We start from the raw sequence: 18,774 nt of genomic DNA, 5'->3' as shown, positions 1-18,774 counted from the left end.
TCTAATGCTATCTTTTGGAGATTGATAAAATCGTGGATATTTCTTGTCGAAAACAGTAAGGCTGTGTTTGATAGTCAAGAAAAGAAAAGAAAAATAAAAAAATTGTATTATTTTCTTAGTTTAAGAAATTATTATTGTGTTTGATATGTATGAAAACTTTAAAATTCACTTTGGGAATACTAAAATTTTCTTATGTGATAAAAAAAAAAAGAAATCCTATCTAAAATATAAGAAAAAAATTTATTTTCTTTTCTTTTATTGATAGTTAAATAAAATTTTTATTTGTTACAATTTCATTTCTCTTATGCTCTTTTCCTTTCTAAATTATTTTTCTTTTCATTTTTTTCTCCTATTCTCTTCGCTACCAAACACAGCCTAAGATGAGAGCAGCTCTTATGCAGATACGAAAGGTGTCCACGGTCTTCTTCACCGCGAGTAGCGCATGGCAGGTATGAACTCATTCCCTTGGGTATTGGCTCCCTTCTCTCTTCCGTCTTGACCTCTCGGCTCTCACTACTCAACCTCTTCTTCTTGAGTAGAGGTTAGGGCTCTGTCACTGTCTCTCTATTTCTTTCCCTTTCCCTCTCCGATCTCATAGTCGCTGGTTTTTGAATGTGTTCTGCTGAGATAAGCTTCGTCGGTCTCAATCTCTGGGCGTCACGGAGTTGTGGGAGTTACATCGGTTTCAAGTCTCTGGACATTTAGCAGAGGTAAGGGCTCTCTCACTCGCACTCACTCTTTACTTTTGTATTCTTATGCAATGTCGATCTTGGATTTGGGTTCTTTTTCTTCTTCTATTTCCCCCCCCCCCCCCAATTTTCATCTGTTGATCAAATATTTGGGGTTTACATAAGAAGTATATCTACTACCATCAGGGTTCGGGAGCTGGCTGCCATTATTAAGTTACCGGAAATGCTGGTTTTCGGTATACGGGACGTGAAGGAGAGGTGTTTGAGGCCTTTGTTGGAGTTTCAAGTTTCAAAACATCAAGTAAAAAGTCATCTAGTATTCTTTTGTTATTTTGAGTTATTTTTCACAAGTGAAGCAACTGACCTTAAGTTTAGTCCTACATTGGAAACTTGTAGAAGTTTCTTTGGGTTTACATACATAGTAATTAGTATTTAAGAGACATAGGGTTAGAGAAGTCTCTCTACTCTCTCATGTGTGGGGATTGTCAGATGCTTTTTCAATCACATATTCAGGTGCCCTGAGCCAAGCTTAGTCGGACCGGACCTTGGTTGAGGTCGGGGTTTGGGTAAGGGTGTGGATCCTCCTTTGCCTTACTTTTTAGTTAAAAGTATGACTCCAAAGTTCAAAATTTCAGTAGATTGAATACGTAGGTACCTTACATACCTTGTATTAGTACACACCTATACGTATATACACATACTGTAGAGAGTAATCCTATATGTGAAAGGACATACCTGTATGTACAGGTATCTATAGACATAGGGTGCATCTGTACAGGTACGTTTAAGCCTATAAATACCCCGTGCCTACAGGTTAGAAAGGTACAACAAATCCAGAGAGTAATTTCTTAGTGTACAAAGTTTGTCTGTATACTGTTATACTAAATCGTTTCTGTACTATCTTCTAGTCCACTTCTTCTTTCCTCTCTTTTTGAGTTCTCAGTATAGCTTATAGACTCCCTTTGTAATCACACTTGGGAGTGCAAAACCTTTGTGATTAGGGGGTGATTTTATATTGAAGGTAAAAAAGTGGGTCAACCCTGTATGCGCAAATTAGGGGCTCTTTAACACCTTAAGGAGAGTATATACATACAACTTCACCCTATTGTACATGTGTACGAAATCTTCTACTTCAACTACTGTACTTGATCTCTACAACATACAAGGACTACAGCTCAAGGTCTCTTCCTTTACACTCTTATTACATTACAAATAAATTTAACATTGCTCTTTTAATTATTCTTTTACAACAATCTCACTTGATGTGTCATCTTGAATGAACCTCGTTTCTTAGTCTAAACAAGATTAGCCTTGAGTCTTGTATATCCAAGAGGTTTTTCTCATATCTGACCCTATTCCTTTCCTCAATTTTAATTTTGATAACAACTTGCTCAAACGTCCATTCCTTCCTCTTGTGTTTCATATTCAATTTAAATGTAATCAAAGAGGTTGGAAGTTTTTCAAGTAGTGCTCCAGTCACAAATGCATCAGGAAATATAATATTTTCCCTAGACAAGTTTCCAATGGAATTTATCTATTTGGGAAGAAATATTTTCACCATCTTGCATTTGAAAATTAAGTAAATTAGCCACCACATACTTTCTTTGTTCCTCATCATCAAGTGTGTACTTGTTACAGAAAGCATTCTATATCATAAATGCATAGTCTAAGACTCTAAGGAATTATACACACTATAAAGATTATTAGAGAGTGCATTAAGAATACGATTCTTACATTGAAAGTTTGCATGTACCCAAGCAATCCTCTTTGCATCCAAAACTAGATCCTCACTTGGATCTGGTTTGGTTCAAACAATGTAAAAAAGCAACTCCCAATTGAGTGAGAGCAAAGAACATCATTGCTTCCACCGCTTAAATTTCTCTCCATCAAACTGAGTTATATGATCAAGTTCAGAATTGATTCTCAGTTTCTCCATTCTAGGTTGAATGGAATTTTAACATTAGTTACCCTAGGATTGATTTGAGATGCAGTAAAACCAGTATTTGGTAGTATCTCATTGGCAGCAGGACCGTCATTCGATCCATCCTTATCAATGACGTTAATGGGTATTTCTTTACCAGCCATATCCAACACATAAAATACTAACACCTTAAGATTGTTGTAAATAAAAAATTAAAAGAGCAATGTTAGACTTATTTGTAATGTAATAAGACTGTAAATGATGTACATAACTTGAGTTGTAGTCCTTGTATGTTGTAGAGATCAGGTACACTAGATGAAGTAGAAGATTTCGTATACAGGTACAATAGGGTGAAGTCGTATGTACTCTCCTTAAGGTGTTAAAGAGCCCCTAATTTGTACAAAGTTCTTTTACCTCCAAGATAAAATCACCTCCTAATCACAAAGATTGCACTCCCAAGTGCGATTACGAAGGGAATCCACAAGCTATATTAAGAACTCAAAAAGAGAGGAGAGAAAAAGAAGTAGTTTGGAAGTTAGTACAAAAACAATTTGGTTTAATAATATACAGACAAACTTTGTAACCCACGAAATTACTCTCTGGATTTGTTGTACCTTTCTTGCCTGTAGGCACTGGGTATTTATAGGCTGAAACGTACTTGTATATACAGGTATGTCCTTTCACATATAGGATGTATTTGTATTTACTCTTTACAATATGTGTATATACGTATAAAGCCTAAACTTTTGATTAAAAAGTAAGACAAAAGAGGACCTACACTCGAACCCCGACCTCAGTTGCGGCTCGGCTCGGCTCGGCTCGGCTCGGCTCGGCCCGTGTGATTAAAGAAGCACCCTGAAAACCCCCACATATGAGAAAGTAGAGAAACTTCTCTCTAAGGAACCCTATGTCCCCAAAGACTACTTCCTATATATATACCCAAAGAAACTTTTACAAGTTTCCAATGTGGGACTAAACTTAAGCTCACTTTCTTCACTTGTGAAAAAGAACTCAAAGAACAAAAGAATAGTAGATAACTTTTCACTTGATGGTTTGAAACTTAAAACTCCAACAACCCTTCTTGTAGTGGTTAGCTTGCTAGTGCTGTCAGCATTGGGTCTTATTTTTTTTTTGGTCAAGCATTTGACGTTCAAAATCATGCTTCATAATTAAGCTAAGAACATCATAATGACTTGAAAGCTTTTCAGTCGATGGTTTTTTATTTTGGAGTGAAGGTAAAGGTATTTTCGAACCGGCCCTTCTACTTTCTCATTTTATGCTCAGGAAAATGTCTGAGAGATGTTAGCTTCAGTAGTCCTTTCCTTGAAATTTGGAATTTGGATGAGGGGTTAAGTAGAGTGGAAAATGTGTGTACAAGATACAAGGATTGGATTCCTCTGGCCCTTTTTTTTTTGTGCCAAAAGATGTCATACATATTTTAGTTATTGCAGTTTATTTTCCCTGTGGAAAGGCTGGCATGAGATAGTCTCTTTATAGTTGTCAAGGTGTCACCTAGGTGTCCAGGCGCCTTGGTTGCCCTGGTGGTGTCGCCTTGAGTCTAGGCCCCTTCCAACGCCTTGGGTCACTTAGAAGCTGTGACAACTATGGTCTCTTACCTATTCAAACATGAGTTCTAACCTACAACAACAACAAACAACAACAGGCTCAGCCTTATCCCAACTTAATGGGGTTGGCTGCAAGGATATGTGCAAAACAAAGTAGCGAAAAATGAGCTCCAAACAAGAGTTCTAAACTAATCAATTGGAAATTTTGATGTTTAATCTCAATTTGGCAGTTCAGCGCTCGTACCTCCGTTTGTATTCCTGCTAAGGAGGTGCTGATGAGGAGTCAGCATTACAATGTCAGGCAGGCCATGAGCTGTAACTTCATGGTTTTATGTCTGTGGTTGCCACTCTGAATAGGCCTCATTCAAGTACTTGTCTGAGATTGGATATATGTTATCAGGTTTCAACCTGAGATTTTTCTGGGGGGTGGTGATGGTGGTGGGGGTTGAGGGGGAACCTTTTGGTTAAGAATGAGACATAAAATACTAGAGTTAACAAGTTGTTTATTATTATTATTTTTTTGAGCTGTGAATCAAAAGTTTAACACAAAGGATTCATGTTTTCTGATACTATTTTTACTTTTGTCATTAAATATTAGTCCAATTCTTTAGTCCAATCCTTTCACAGTTTTCTTACTTTGAATTTTCATAATTCCTTAGCCTTACTTTCTCTTAGTAACATAGTCTTTCATTGGAAGTAGAGAAGAATTCCCTATAGGGACCTAAATCACCAATGGAGGAAAAATCCGATTTGGGGCGTTTACCACAAATTCTTTTATGGCTGTTTTTCCTAAACAGATTGCGTTATTCTCCATTTTCTCCATTTCCTACGATCTCAGGTAATAATTTTCAATTATGGATTTGCTGAAACCCCTGTGCTATTTGGAACTTTAACCACAAATTTGTATTGGTCATTTAATTGCATTCTATGTCAATATCACTAACCTTCATTATCATTTGCAGGTTGATTCCTAACAATTGAATTTCTTCCATTTCAGCTAGCTCATTGGTTAACAAGTCAGTTCTGATAACTTATTTTTAAAGTTCTGTTTTGGGTTTAGATCGCTGTATTCTTTTGTTTGGCCTGATAGGTTTGTCATCAGAATCTGCTGATCCCTCTGTGCTTCAGAATCCAAATCTTTTTTTTTTATTACTGATCTCCGATTTGAATTCAGCTCTATCACTGTAATTCAATTCAGACCCCGATTTCGTTCTTTTAACCCTGATTCAAGGGGTTTGATGCCACTTTGATCCTTCAGGTGGTTTCATGTTTATTTTCCCCCTTCTTCATTCTTTGGGGCTTTGTTAGGTTGCAAGGGAAATTGAATTGAAGGGTAGTGAAAATTACTACAGCTCAGAAACTACATATAGTTGGGCAACCAAAAGTATCCTACTAGTCTGATAATTTTCTTGTTAATCTTCTTCACACTCTTGCACTCTTGTTAATAGAATGTAATGGCAGCCTTCAAGTTCAAAATGTTTCTACTATTGTTCAGCTGCTGTTGTTACAGTTGTTGCTGTCATTGTTATTTGTAGAGTTCTTTGTCCCTTGCTTCTTCAAAGTTTGGAAATCACTTGTAACTGCTGCATTCTTGGTGCTTTTTGCATCAATATATATATATATATATATTGACAATGAGAAGAGAATTTGTCTACTGACTCAACTGCTCCTTTCCAGTCCATGCACAGATTTAGTTCATGGTATCAGTATCGGTCAATGATTATCTTGATGATATGGATTGGCTGAATCAGGCCAGATCGGATGATTTTCTCCCTCAAAATTTTGTACCATTGATCTGGTATCAACCAGTATGTATCACTATCGGTTGGATTGATAAAATCCTTCCTTGTTGAAGGTTTTGCAAAATCCAAATTGAATTCACGTTGGTATGCAGAAAATGTGTTTCTGATGGAAAATTGATATTTGATGATGGGAGTACTTTGAGGCGGTTATTACCACTTTGCCCAGATTTTCATAGCTTAAGTTAGCCCTTGCATTAAGCTGTGACTGGGTATGGGTTGGGATTTCGGTTTGCTGCTAATCGTGAACCCAGCATCCTTCCTGAGCTGGCCCAACTTGATAAATACTTGCACTGCTTTGTAACTTGGTAGTATGAACTGAGATGCAATAAGTTTTTCACTTGCTCTATCAACCAATCAACCCAAGTAGGGCATGCCTAACAAATTCAGATTGGTGTAATCCAGTGCCTCTAAATAAATAAAGGGACCCATTCACAGTGCTTGGTTATAGCCCAATGGGTGCCCAACCAGAACTGACTGCATGAATGTTGCCTCTTAAAGTTTTGATTCTCAAAATAAAAATGTGAATGATGATTAATCAGGTTTGGAGCTTCTCTCTTGTGTTCCTTTTGTTTTCTGTGGTTGAAGCTCCAGTCAATTTGCAGAACCAAGTTAACTCTCTCAGATTCCAAGCTCCGAGTCATTACTGGGGCCAGTTTCCTTGGCGGTTGATGGTCAGTCCGGTTTTAATCTATTGGTCCCCCCTAAACTGGACAAATCTATGTCTCGTTAGTGCATCTTAGAATTCAGGCAGCTTCTTCAGGGAAGTTCAGAATTTGCATTTAACAGTGTTCTGTTTAATGTTTGCTTTCAGAGATGATGATGAGGCGGAGACCCAATACTGCTATTTTACTGACTGAAGAACAAACTGAAAACTCTTGTCATCCAAAAGGAGAAACCCATCATACCTCAACCTTTGATTTGTTTTCTTCATCAAAGAGAGTTTTAGCAATTTGCTTGGCTTTCCGTGTGGTGAATTCTTTGCTGGTGCAGACATATTTCAACCCAGATGAGCACTGGCAAGCTCTTGAAGTTTCTCATCGCTTAGTCTTTGGGTAACCTGGATGCAAATAAAGACATTTGGATGTTATGTATTTTTGTAATAACTAATTCATTAATTTTATTTGGGTTGTTCAATTGGTTCACAGATATGGCCATTTAACATGGGAATGGAAGGAGGGTATTCGTAGTTATCTGCATCCAATGGTTTTTGTGCTTCTTTATAAAGTTCTTGCCTTCTTTCATCTTGATACCCCCTGGTTCATGGTAAGGATTTATTCTTTCTATTTGAATCTTGTTGAAACTTGGGTGCTTTAGGTATTTTATGTTGATATTCTGTGCAAGAAAAACGTGAAAAATTCTATGCTATTTGTTGTTTTAACTCACTTTTACCCTCCCCCCTACCCAAAAATAAATAAATAAATAAATATTGAGAGCTGAATTTTATATGTTGCCATTTGAGACGCTTACCTGTTGGGTGAACAGATTTACGTTGTAAACCATTTTATAGAGTATATGCTGTTTTAACAGTTGATATGGAAAAAGTTTGGCTTGGGGGTCAAGTATAGAATGTAGCTGCATCTACCATATGTTCTTGGTTTTGGGCTGCTGGAGCAAGAAGCAAACCTAATTCATCATTAAATACTTGTTTTCTAGAGCAAACAAGATTAGGGGATCTAATATTCGGTTCAAAGGTCTGGTAATAACTCTCCTTCTGGCTTGTTTAGCTCCTCCTCTGCTTGGGATTATATTCTGTCCAAAGGTTCTCTTGTTCCTTCGAGAAACATCATCTGGTTTAAAGCTACATTTCCCATCATAGCCTCACGGCGTGGCGGGCTATCTCCAACTGCTTCCCTATTCAGTCTTTCCTCCTCTACCAGCATATTTAGGGTCCCTCCTCTTGTTGTCTATGCTGGAATGCCACTGAAGATACCGACTATATTTTTTTCTCCTTTCCCTTCTCCACCGTTTGGAAGAAGGTCCTCAGTCTCTGCTGGCCAGCTAGAAGAAGAATCCTTCCCTTGAGTCGTGAATGGATTTGGGTTGACATGACCTTTACAGGCTCTACTATCTAGGACGCCATTGGAAAGCTCGCCTTCTGTGCCACCATAAATCATCTTTGGATGGAGCGAAACATGCATAGATGGACTACCAACTCTAGATCATTTGATAAGATTTTGAAGGCCATCTATGTAGAAATGCAACCCTAAAACGATGCAGAAGATAATGGAAAAACAAAAACAAGCAATGCACACAAATTTATGAGGTTCGGCAAGATTGCCTACATCCCCGGTGAATGAGATCTTGCTTCACTATCAATGGAGAATAGGGTTACAACGCTCGTCCCTCACACCTCTCAATATTGCTTGCATTACAGAGAAAGAAACCCTCACTACAAATATATAGCGAAAAGCCTAATCTGGAAAGTACACATCTGCCCTCAAATAAAAAATTCGAGCGGCCCCTACACCCCCGCTATGCAGGGGAGCCTCCTGCCCCCTTGTAACACCCACGGCCCGCTAACCGGCTAGCGAGACCGCCGTCCTGCCTGTTGAGGCGTTGCACCAGTACTCTTTGGATTAAACTATGACGGAATACAAGACATCGTACACCAATAATCTCCACCTTGGCTTGAATTCTGTCGAGCCTCTTGTAAAGATAACCTGTAGACGTCTTCATCCCCGTACCTCATCAGAGGTATAAACTTGCACCTGTTTGGTGCGTCCCTCATCATCGACAATGAATAATATTAATCAAGTCCGAATAGGACTCGAACTTCTCTATAGTAACTGGCTTGGTAAACATATCTGCAGTATTGCGATCTGTATGAATTTTTCTCAAGTGAATACTGCCTTCTAACGAAAGCTCCCTGATCTTGTGAAGTCTCACATCAATATGCGTTATCCTTGCATGAAACACTTGATTCTTTGCAAGATGTATGGCACTCTGAATATCACAATGTAACACTGTACCTCCTTGCTCCAACCCTAGCTCACGAACCAGTCCAGCTAACCAGACTCCTTCCTTGGCAGCCTCAACTGCTGCTATGTACTCTGCCTCTATAGTGGACAATGCAATTATAGATTGAAGTATTGCCCTCCATGATATAGGTCCACCAGCCAATGTAAATACATACCCTGTAGTAGAACTCATTTTGTCTAAATCACCACCATAGTGAGAATCAACATAACCTGCCAATTCTGTGGAACTTCCTTTGGCACTGAACATAACACTTTTATCTTTAGTCTTGCTCAAATATCTGAAGATCCACTTAATTGCATTCCAATGCTCCTTCCCTTGATTACTCATGTATCTACTAACAACACTGACTGCATGAGACAAATCCAGCTTGCTACAAACCATAGCATTCATGAGACTCCCAACTGCGCTAGCATAGGGGACCTAAGACATATGCTCCACCTCCTCATGTGTTGTAAGACATTCCCTTTCAGATAACTTGAAGTGGCTAGCTAACGGAGTGCTAACCGGCTTAGTCTTTTCCATGTTGAAATGCTCTAGCACCTTTTCAATATACCTCTTCTAAGTTACCCAAAGTTTGCCTGCATTTCTATCTTTAAGGGTTTCCATGCCAAGGATCTTCTTGGCAGCATCGAGATCCTTCATCTCAAATTCAACACTCACTAGAGAGAATATTTCATTGTAGTCTATCCCCTCTTTCTGTGCATAGCCCTTGGCTACAAGTCTGGGTTATACCTTTCACGCTTCTTCTTAGATGTTGCCTCTTTTTTACGAAAGACTCATTTACACCCAATGATTTTTCTTCCCTTGGGCTTTTCCACAATCTCCCAAGTTTTGTTCTTCTGTAGAGACTCTATTTCCTCTATCATAGCTGCCATCCATTTATCATGCTGCGTAACACTCAAAGCATCATGGTTGGAAAATGGATCACCTGTACCTTCAGTGAGGGCATAGACAACCATGTCCTCAAATCCGTATCTCATAGGTGCTTTGTGATTACGCTTCCCTTTACCCTTTGCCACAGTATAGGGAACTTCTATTGCTTCCTGTTGTCATGGTAAGTCACTGGATGACTTATTTTCTCTTGTTGTTTTTGACTTACCTAATTCCACTTGCACAGTAGAATCTTCTTTATTTTTATCAACTGCTTGTGAATTGCAATTTGATTTCACTATATGAGACTCATCAAACACAACGTCCCTACTAACAACTTTCTGTGAACTTGGACCCACAACTTTAATCCCTTTACACATTTCTTAAAACCAAAAAAGATACACTGCTTAGACTTGGAGTCTAACTTGGAACGCTGCTCACTCTCAACATGTGCATAGGCTGGACAACTAAATATTTTTTAAAATAGAATAATCTACTGGTTTTTTTGTCCATACCTCCTCGGGAATTTTACAAATTACAATCAATCGTCTTTGATGGAGACTTGTTGATGAGGAAACATGCCATATTCATTGCTTCTGCCCAAAATCTCTTGCTCAACCCTGCATCCAGCCTCATACTCTGAGCTCTTTCTAGAAGCGTTCTGTTCATCCTTTCAGCTATACCATTTTGCTATGATGTCTTTGGAATCGTGAAGTGACGTGTAATTCCTTCTGCTTTGCATAATTCTAGAAACGGCTTGTACGTGTACACCCCTCCATTTTCTGTTCTCAAGTGCTTAATTTTCTTTCCTGTCTTCCTTTCCACCTCAGCCTTCCATTTCTTAAATTTAGTGAACACCTCACTTTTATGCTTCATGAAGTAGATCCAGACAACAAAGGTCACGAAGTATTTTGCCCCACCTTTAGATTTTGTTATTGAAGGACCTCATACATCGCTGTGTACATAATCAAGCACCCCTTTATTCTTATGTATTGCAGTTTTGAAACCAACACTGCACTGTTTCCCGAACACACAGTACTTGCAGAAGTTCAGTTTACAAGTTTTCACTCCCTTTAACAATTTCCTTTTATGAAGTTCCATCAATCCTCTTTCTCCCATATGCCCTAATCGTATATGCCACAAATAGGTATCATCTGTATCAGATCCTGCATCTGTAGTCACAGATGCTCCAACTGTAACAGTGCTCCCTATGAGTCTGTATATGTTTCCTGTTAGCTGTCTCTTCATGACAACCATAATACCCTTAATAACTTTGAGAACTCCACCTTCTGCTATGTACTTGTAGTCATTTGAGTCAAGTGCCCCCAAAGACACTAAGTTTTTCCTTAATTCTGGTACATGTCTCACATCTGCTAAAGTCCTTACTATCCCATCAAACATTTTGATTTTGATAGTGCCTATCCCAATGGTCTTGCATACAACATCATTCCCCATTAGGACAGACCCACCATTATATGGTTGATATGTATCAAACCAATCCTTATGTAGACACATGTGATATGAACATCCAGAATCTGAAATCCAAGAATCAGAAGGTTGATTCTTAGTTGATGATATAGAGAGTACATCTCCATCATCTCCATTTGATCTATCAGCCACGCTAGCTTCCTCAGATGCCTTATCTACACCTTTCTTCTTCAAGTCCGCCTTCCTCTTCAAGCACTTTCTTCAAACGACCTTCCTTCTTGCAATAGTAACAAGAGACCTTTGTCTTTGCCCTTTTTGATTTCAATCGACTTTTCCCAGATCCCTTCTGATTTGATCTCCCTCTTTCCTGCTCCTTGTCACCTCCGAAAAGACTTTCTCCTTGAGATTTCGTACTACTGACCTTCTTCCTTGTATCATTGGACATGAGGGCAGCTGCGATTTCATCCATTTCAAGGGTCTCCTTCCCGTAGAACAGAGTCTAATGTGGGACTAGATTGGACACCCAACTAGACCCAAAAACTGCAGGAACTTTTATACTAGAGAACAACCAAAATCAGTCTCAAATATGTAGCAGAAAATCAAACTTCAAACAGAGTCTAGAATTACTATCGATATCAGGAGCACAGAATCGAAATAAATCAGCAGCAGTCTTAGGACTAAACCAGGAATTTACTAATAAAATAAGACTTCCGTTAGGTTCAGATCAACATATGATAACAATCCAGAAATCCACAGCAACACAGAACAGAAATCAGAACTCAAATCTGGGCAGATTTAACAATCGGCCAGAACTGAGTGAGTGGTCACTTCAGCAAGGTCCAATGGTCTGATTGACCCCAAAATTGGATCGATCCTCCCTCTGGATATGGTCAACCTTCGATCAGAATATGGGAGTGATCAAGTGGTCAGACATCCAACAACAGTGAGGCCGATAGGGAGAAAAAATAGAGAAAACCAACCCAGAATTTTGCAGAGAAGTTAGACCACTTACCTGAACTGCTGGAGAAGAGAGTCCAATAAGAAAAGCCAGATAATAATGAAACCCATCCGGACTTCTCGCTGCAGAGTGTCGATCGGATCACGCACCAATTCCTAATCCATGATCAAACATAAGGACAACCATGGATAACCAACGGCAGCTCAAGAGAGTCTTTTTTCTAAAAATCAAAATCGTGGGCCTCTATTCTGCCCTTCTCTTTATTTATAATCATGATGGGGGGTTTACAAAAATTAGTAACTCAGAAATTACTAATTCTAAGTTACTAAAACTGATTACATATAGTTACTAAAACTGAATTTATAAAAAGGAAACTAGATATGAACTGAAATTAGAAACTACATAAAACATGAATTAGAAACTAACTATGACTAATATTAGAAACTAATATAGAAGCTAATATTCCCCATCACTAGCCCAAATCGTGGGCTATCTAAAGCAGCCTTGGTCGACCCAATCAGCCACTAGGGTCGACCCTCCCATTCCTCCTTGAGTAGACCTTCAAATCTGCATCAGAGTCGTTACTAGATGATCATATGATTCTGGGAGCGACAACAGCAACAATAACGCATTGTCTTCATCCTCGATCTTAACCTCCAGGTTTGTAAGTTTACTTACAATCTGATTGAACATGTTATGATGCTCTAATAGATCCATACCTTCCTCCATCTGTAGAGAATACAATTGCTTCTTCACGAACAATTTGTTCGTTAAGGACTTTGTCATGTAAATGCTTTCAAGTTTCTCCTATAACTGCGGTGAAGATTCGATACCCACAATATATTATAAGGTATCATCAGAATGATTCAATCGAATAGCACTTACCACCTTTTCCTCAATCTCTTCCCAATCTTCGTCAATAATTTTTGCAAGTTTCTTCAATTTCCCTAACAACATTTTCGTCAAACCCTGTTGTATCAGAAGATCATTCATCATTTGACGTCAGAGGGTGAAATTGTTCTTCCCATTGAACCGCTCGATATCATACTTGACATTCGTTCCCTTCCCTGCCATCGTGATAGTAAACCCTAGAAAACGGAAACCTAGAGCTCTGATACCAATTTGTAAAAACGCAACCCTAAAACGATGTAGAAGATAACGGAAAAACAAAAACAAGCAATGCACATAAATTTACGAGGTTCGGCAAGATTGCCTACATCTTCGGTGAGATGAGATCCTGTTTCACTATCAATGGAGAATAGGGTTACAACACTCGTCCCTCACACCTCTCAGTATTGCTTGCATTACAAAGAAAGAAACCCTCACTACAAATATATAGCGAAAAAGCTTTATCCGGAAAGTACACAACTGCTCTCAAATAAAAAATTTGAGTGGCCCCTACACCCCCACTATGCAGGGGGCCTCTTTCCCCCCTTGCAACCCCCATGGCCTGCTAACCGGCTAGCGGGACCGCCGTCCTGCTTGTCGAGGCGCTGTATCTATACTCCTTGGATTAAACTGTGACGGAATACTAGACACTGTACACCAACAATCTACTTTGACGTCACTGGAAAAATCCAAAATTCCGGAGTGGTATTGTTAGAAGCTCCCAAGGAATAGGCTTATTGTTGTCTTTGCTTGTTGCTACCCCCTTTTCTAGGGTTTGTGCTCTCTAGGCATGGCTTCTCCCCACCCCCCTTTTCTCCCTTTTTTTGTATATTATTTCTTTTGCTTGGTAATGAATTGTTTATTCATTAAAAAAAAAAAAAAAGAAAAAAAAAAAGAAAGGATCTTGTGGTTGAGCAGTTGGCTTCTGTTTGGAAACTGGAAGGGCAATTCTATATTTCTATGTTAAACTGGAATAGTTCTTATTAATTTATTCTATGTCAAAGGTACAAAATTGGATTTCCTTTTTCATGTCTGTCAAGGTTCCCATGTTTGTTATGTTTGGGCATATTTAGTAGCACCTTGATTTTTCTATATGTTGCCCTTGAATTTGATTAAGAGGTACTAATGAGAACCAAGTCACTGAGCGATGTTACAACAAAAATAAAGAAAATTTTCCCCGTTTTGGTGAGCTTTTATGTTTCTTTCAGTCCTTATTATTCCAATCACTGAGTGCTTCAAACATAAAATGTTTATGCACGCTTCTCTGAATAATATTGTTTTCCCACTCTTTTCTGAATAATCAATCACTCCTTGTATTGTGTTCATTTCTGTGTTTTTTAGATGAAGGCTCCACGTATGCTACAGTCATTATTTTCCTCAGTTGGTGATTTCTACTTGTACAAGCTTTCCCGTATTATTTTTGGTGATCGTGTTGCACGGTGGACTGTATCCTTTGATTATGTACTTGGTTAACTTACTTGGGGTGTTACTAAATTTTTTTTGGGTATATTGATAAAGATGGTGTACTTAATTCCGAGATAGCTCTTTTCTCAGTTCACAAACTGGTTTATGTTTTTCTGTTTCACTCGAACCTTATCGAATAGCTTGGAGACAGTCCTTATGATCGTCAGCCTATACTATTGGCCCTGTTTCAAGGGTTCTGACCAAGTTTCTGTTGCTTCAAGAAAGTATGGTTTGGCCATAGCAGCACTAGCCTGTGCTCTTCGACCAACAAGTGCTATCATATGGTTATATGTTGGCCTTTTGGAGCTGGTTGGAACACGCAATAGACTGAAATTCATATTCCTTGAGGTAGCCCCTATAGGGTAGGTAACAACACTTCTTGAGTTAGAAATGGATGATCTTCACAAATTTGTCTCAGAAAGTTATTTTCTTCCTTGTGCAAATTGATGATTGTCAATACTTGTTCTTCTGGTGTAGATATAGACTCCTATCTGATAGAAAATAAAAATAATAAAATAATAAAATGATAAATAATAAAAAAAAAACCCAGGAATTGCTATAAGTATCATCGTTCCAGCAATGACTTGAAAACTATAAAATTGTGATTATAGGCATGGACTGAATCCTTAGGCATAATTGACTGTCAATTTGGTACTTAGGGTTCTTGCTGTAAAAATTCATACAGCATGTGAAGTTTAGAAGCAAAACCTAATTTCTATTATGTTATGACTTGTATCATACTTCATTTACATCGTCATCTATTTATTCTACCAAAACATTTGAATTTGATACCTATTATGTTCTTGAGGTCACTCTTTAGTGCGAATGACAATTATTTCATGAATTTAGAACTTGGGTAAAACCAGCATAGCGAGTATACTTGAGTACTGAACAACTATCAGATGCATAAAGAGAATTTTCTGACAAAGTATTTTTCCATTTTGGCAAGGTTTTACCAAGAATACAAAGGATGGAAGGAGAGTTAAAATGGCAGCTAAAGATTTTCTAACTTGTTTTCTCTCACTCTCTTCTCGAATGAATTATAGAAAAGTGTCAACATTAAATGGGGCTCACCATAGAATTTTTTGTCCCCCATTGAATCTCTTTAGCTCTCTGGCCAACCAAACATAGGCTAAAAGCAAAATCTCAGATCTATGTACTCTGACCCTTCTACAAGGCTGGTGCTTTTATAGTTTGTCATGTGTTCATTGGCAGAAGATCAAGAACTTGAGTTAGGTGAGTCCCATCTAACAGAGCAGATGGAACAAAATTCAGAATGATAACGTTCTGACATATGCTTTTATTTTTCATTTGGATGGTCAAGAATCTTCTGAATATCATTTCAAAAACCTAACGAGTAACACGTAGACAGTTAAAATCCATCTGATCATAATTTTTATAATTATATTTTTCTAATGTAAGGCCGCTCTCATGCATAGGTCCTGCTCCTATGAATGTGTGAGATGTGACATATTATTGTTGCCCCAGACTGGTGTACAGGTCCAGCAGTGCCAGACCTGAAACTTCATTTTGAAATGATGAAACATTGTAAATTAACTAAAGCAATCTATTCAAAATTTCGAGGAATTAGTGACCAGTATATTACAAATGTGGGGAGACTAACATATGGTTGATGTGCAAGATTAGATAACAAGGAGAAAGCTATATAGCCCAACCAATTCGCAAAACATTAGATCAGGTGTTGTTTGTTCAGCTGGAGTAATCCCTGCATGGTTGAACACAAAAGAGTTTATTAGAGAAGCCCAACTACAAAGAGTGCCAAGTTGCAAAATACAACATAGGCAAACATAGGTGCCTGCCTTTTTTCATTAGTGCAGGACAAGGTAAGGAGGCACACATATTAAGAACACTGTTTCAACTGTTTTGGTACTGAAGTACATATGAAAGGATATGATTGTGGACTGTCAGTATACGTCTAACTGCTGATGCATTAGTTAGTATCATTTTATGTATACGTGTTAACTGGTGATGCATTAGTTAGTATCATTTCGTTCAATATATGACCCTTGCGGAAGGATGTCACATTGTCAGTTGTCTCTCTTACACCATCAAAATTTGGGATCAGGTTCTTGGTGCTAATCCTCACGTGTTTATTGGATCGGTTGATGTATGGCTCGTGGGTCTTGGTTCCTCTTAATTTTCTGAAGTTCAACTTTCTCTCTTCGGGTGGCGACTATTATGGGACGCACAAGTGGCACTGGTACTTCACCCAGGGCTTTCCTGTCATGCTCTTCACTTTTGTGCCATTTACTGTAGCTGGCATCTTTCAATCTAAAGAATGGAAGCTTTCTGGTCTGATTGCATGGGTTTTGGGACTTTACAGTGTGCTTGGTCACAAAGAATTCAGGTACATTTGTATGAGCTCATCTATGTTGCAAATATATTCTTTACCACCCCCCTCCACCCTTTTGGAAAAGAATGTACTCTTTCTCCTGAAGTTCTATGCAAATATATCCTTTAATCAAAGATACAGGTCTCTTAGCTTAATTTTTCTCCTAATTATATGAATTACAGGTTTGTCCTTCCTGTGCTTCCGTTGGCTTTGATGTTTTCTGGATATTCATTAGCTGCAATGGAAACTCCTCATTCTTCAGAGGGTAAAAAGAAAAGACCACTGAATTTCCACGTTAGATGTCCTTCGAGAATGCAGATGGCTGTATTTTTTCTTCTTGCAACTAATATCCCGATGGCATTATATATGAGTTTAGTCCATCAGGTGGGTAACTTGTCTTGGCAGGCATAGACTTGACTTATTGTTCTCATAGTGCCCTAACCTATTTTAATGCTATACATAGTTCTTTCATCTTCTTTTTGCTCTGAAAAGAAGATGAGGTACAACTCCATGACATGAACCAATATAAATTGCATGATTATGAGGGCTACTTGACTTTGTTGTACATTTATTTTAGTTGATTCTTACTCTCAAATATGCCAGCCAGAGAGGAAGCGAAGATGTTATGAACTTTTTATCCAAAGAAGCTCTTGATGAGAAAGTGAAGAGTATCCTTTTCTTAATGCCCTGTCATGCCACACCTTACTACTCGACCCTACATTACAACATTTCCATGCGTTTCTTGGATTGCTCTCCAGGGTGAGGACATGGTATTTTATGCTAGTTTATCATTTCTTTGGTTCTGTCTCTCCCTCTCCCTTAATGGCACTTACGGTGCTATTCATTCTTGTTCTATTGATACACATTTATCTCTGATGTAGCTTTTGGAATTTATTATCACAGTGCAGAGAAAGGAGTTTTAGATGAGTCAGACCGCTTCATGATGGATCCAGCTCATTTTGTGGCTGATATGGCAAAGAATTGGTCTTTACCTAGTCACATAGTATTATTTGATCCACAAGAAAGAAAATTGAGAGAATTTCTAATTTCACATTCTTTTAGAGAGGTACATGCTGAGTTGGTTTTCATCACTTTCAGTAGTGGTAACTTTTGCGCTGTTTCTTAACTAGTCTTCCTGTGCTTGGCAGTTAAGGAGGTTTTTTCATGCACACTTCAAGGTGGACCGGGATCTTCAATCATCAGTTATTGTATATGCTTTGGCTGGATGATGAAAGTGCTATGGTGTTATTACGAGCTAAGTTCCGGTGATCTGACTTGTTAAATTTCAACTGAGGGATCACAAATTTTACTGTTCCTCCCTTCCCCCCCTTCTGATATGTCAGTTTTGAACTTTAACCCTTAATGAGTCTGCAAGTTTCTTATCCTTGTAATGCAACTCTGACAGGAATGGTTAATTGTGTAGCTGTTGTATCTTGAAATAGATGCATGTATGGTTTTGCTATTTGTGACTTGTTGACTTTGGGAGCTTAGGAACTGAAGATTTATTTGTTGGTCTATGATCCAGTGCTACCCTCAGCTCAAAATGGGATCATTAATACATAAATTGTAGTCTTAGTATCAGAGGAATAAGTGAAACTAAATTTTGCAGCCGTTGTCTTTTTACTATGCTTTATTCCAGTTTATCTTTGTCCTAGACCTTTGACTTGGTGAATAAGCCAGTTGCTCAGGGGCTCAAAATTGCCTGATGCAACCCTCCTCTCCACCTGGTGGCATACCTGCCGCACCTCCTGTCTACCAGTGACCTTCCTTCCTTGCCACGAACTTTACCCTCTACCTAGCTACCTTCCTGCTGCAACTCCACCCAACAATCGCCCTGCTGCAATTCCCAACACCCCC

General features: G+C 38.5%; 1 protein-coding gene across 2 annotated transcripts; it reads left to right on the top strand.

Moving 5' to 3' along the window:
* The first annotated feature begins 424 nt into the window (after positions 1-424).
* Positions 425-18,379, top strand: LOC122066910 (mannosyltransferase APTG1). 2 transcript variants are annotated; one of them, XR_006136527.1, is made up of 10 exons: positions 425-710; positions 876-5,013; positions 6,789-7,029; positions 7,123-7,240; positions 14,442-14,546; positions 14,643-14,926; positions 16,651-16,932; positions 17,100-17,301; positions 17,521-17,676; positions 17,821-17,942. XR_006136527.1 is itself a non-coding variant. In XM_042630740.1 (10 exons), exons 1-10 carry the CDS (start codon positions 4,908-4,910, stop codon positions 18,144-18,146), a joined length of 1,734 nt encoding a protein of 577 aa, XP_042486674.1. In that variant the 5' UTR covers positions 4,620-4,907; the 3' UTR covers positions 18,147-18,379. The 2 variants fall into 2 exon arrangements, 1 of the variants encoding a protein (XP_042486674.1); XM_042630740.1 differs by lacking the exon at positions 425-710 and adding an exon at positions 18,066-18,379 and having other exon boundaries at positions 4,620-5,013; positions 17,525-17,676; positions 17,821-17,983.
* The last annotated feature ends 395 nt before the right edge of the window (positions 18,380-18,774 follow it).

This window comes from Macadamia integrifolia, chromosome 2 (genome assembly GCF_013358625.1).
Source record: "Macadamia integrifolia cultivar HAES 741 chromosome 2, SCU_Mint_v3, whole genome shotgun sequence".
In the NCBI taxonomy this organism is placed as follows: Eukaryota; Viridiplantae; Streptophyta; class Magnoliopsida; order Proteales; family Proteaceae; genus Macadamia; species Macadamia integrifolia.
Note: the sequence above shows the minus strand (reverse complement) of the source record. Positions and strands in the feature narration are given on the sequence as shown.

Bases quoted from the DNA above. Each gene is read 5' to 3' on its own strand.
- LOC122066910 (XM_042630740.1), top strand. From the start codon at position 4,908: ATGGAGGAAAAATCCGATTTGGGGCGTTTACCACAAATTCTTTTATGG. The intron at 16,933-17,099 runs GTACATTTGTAT...TATGAATTACAG, and splicing joins CTTGGTCACAAAGAATTCAG to GTTTGTCCTTCCTGTGCTTC. The intron at 17,302-17,524 runs GTGGGTAACTTG...TATGCCAGCCAG, and splicing joins ATATGAGTTTAGTCCATCAG to AGAGGAAGCGAAGATGTTAT.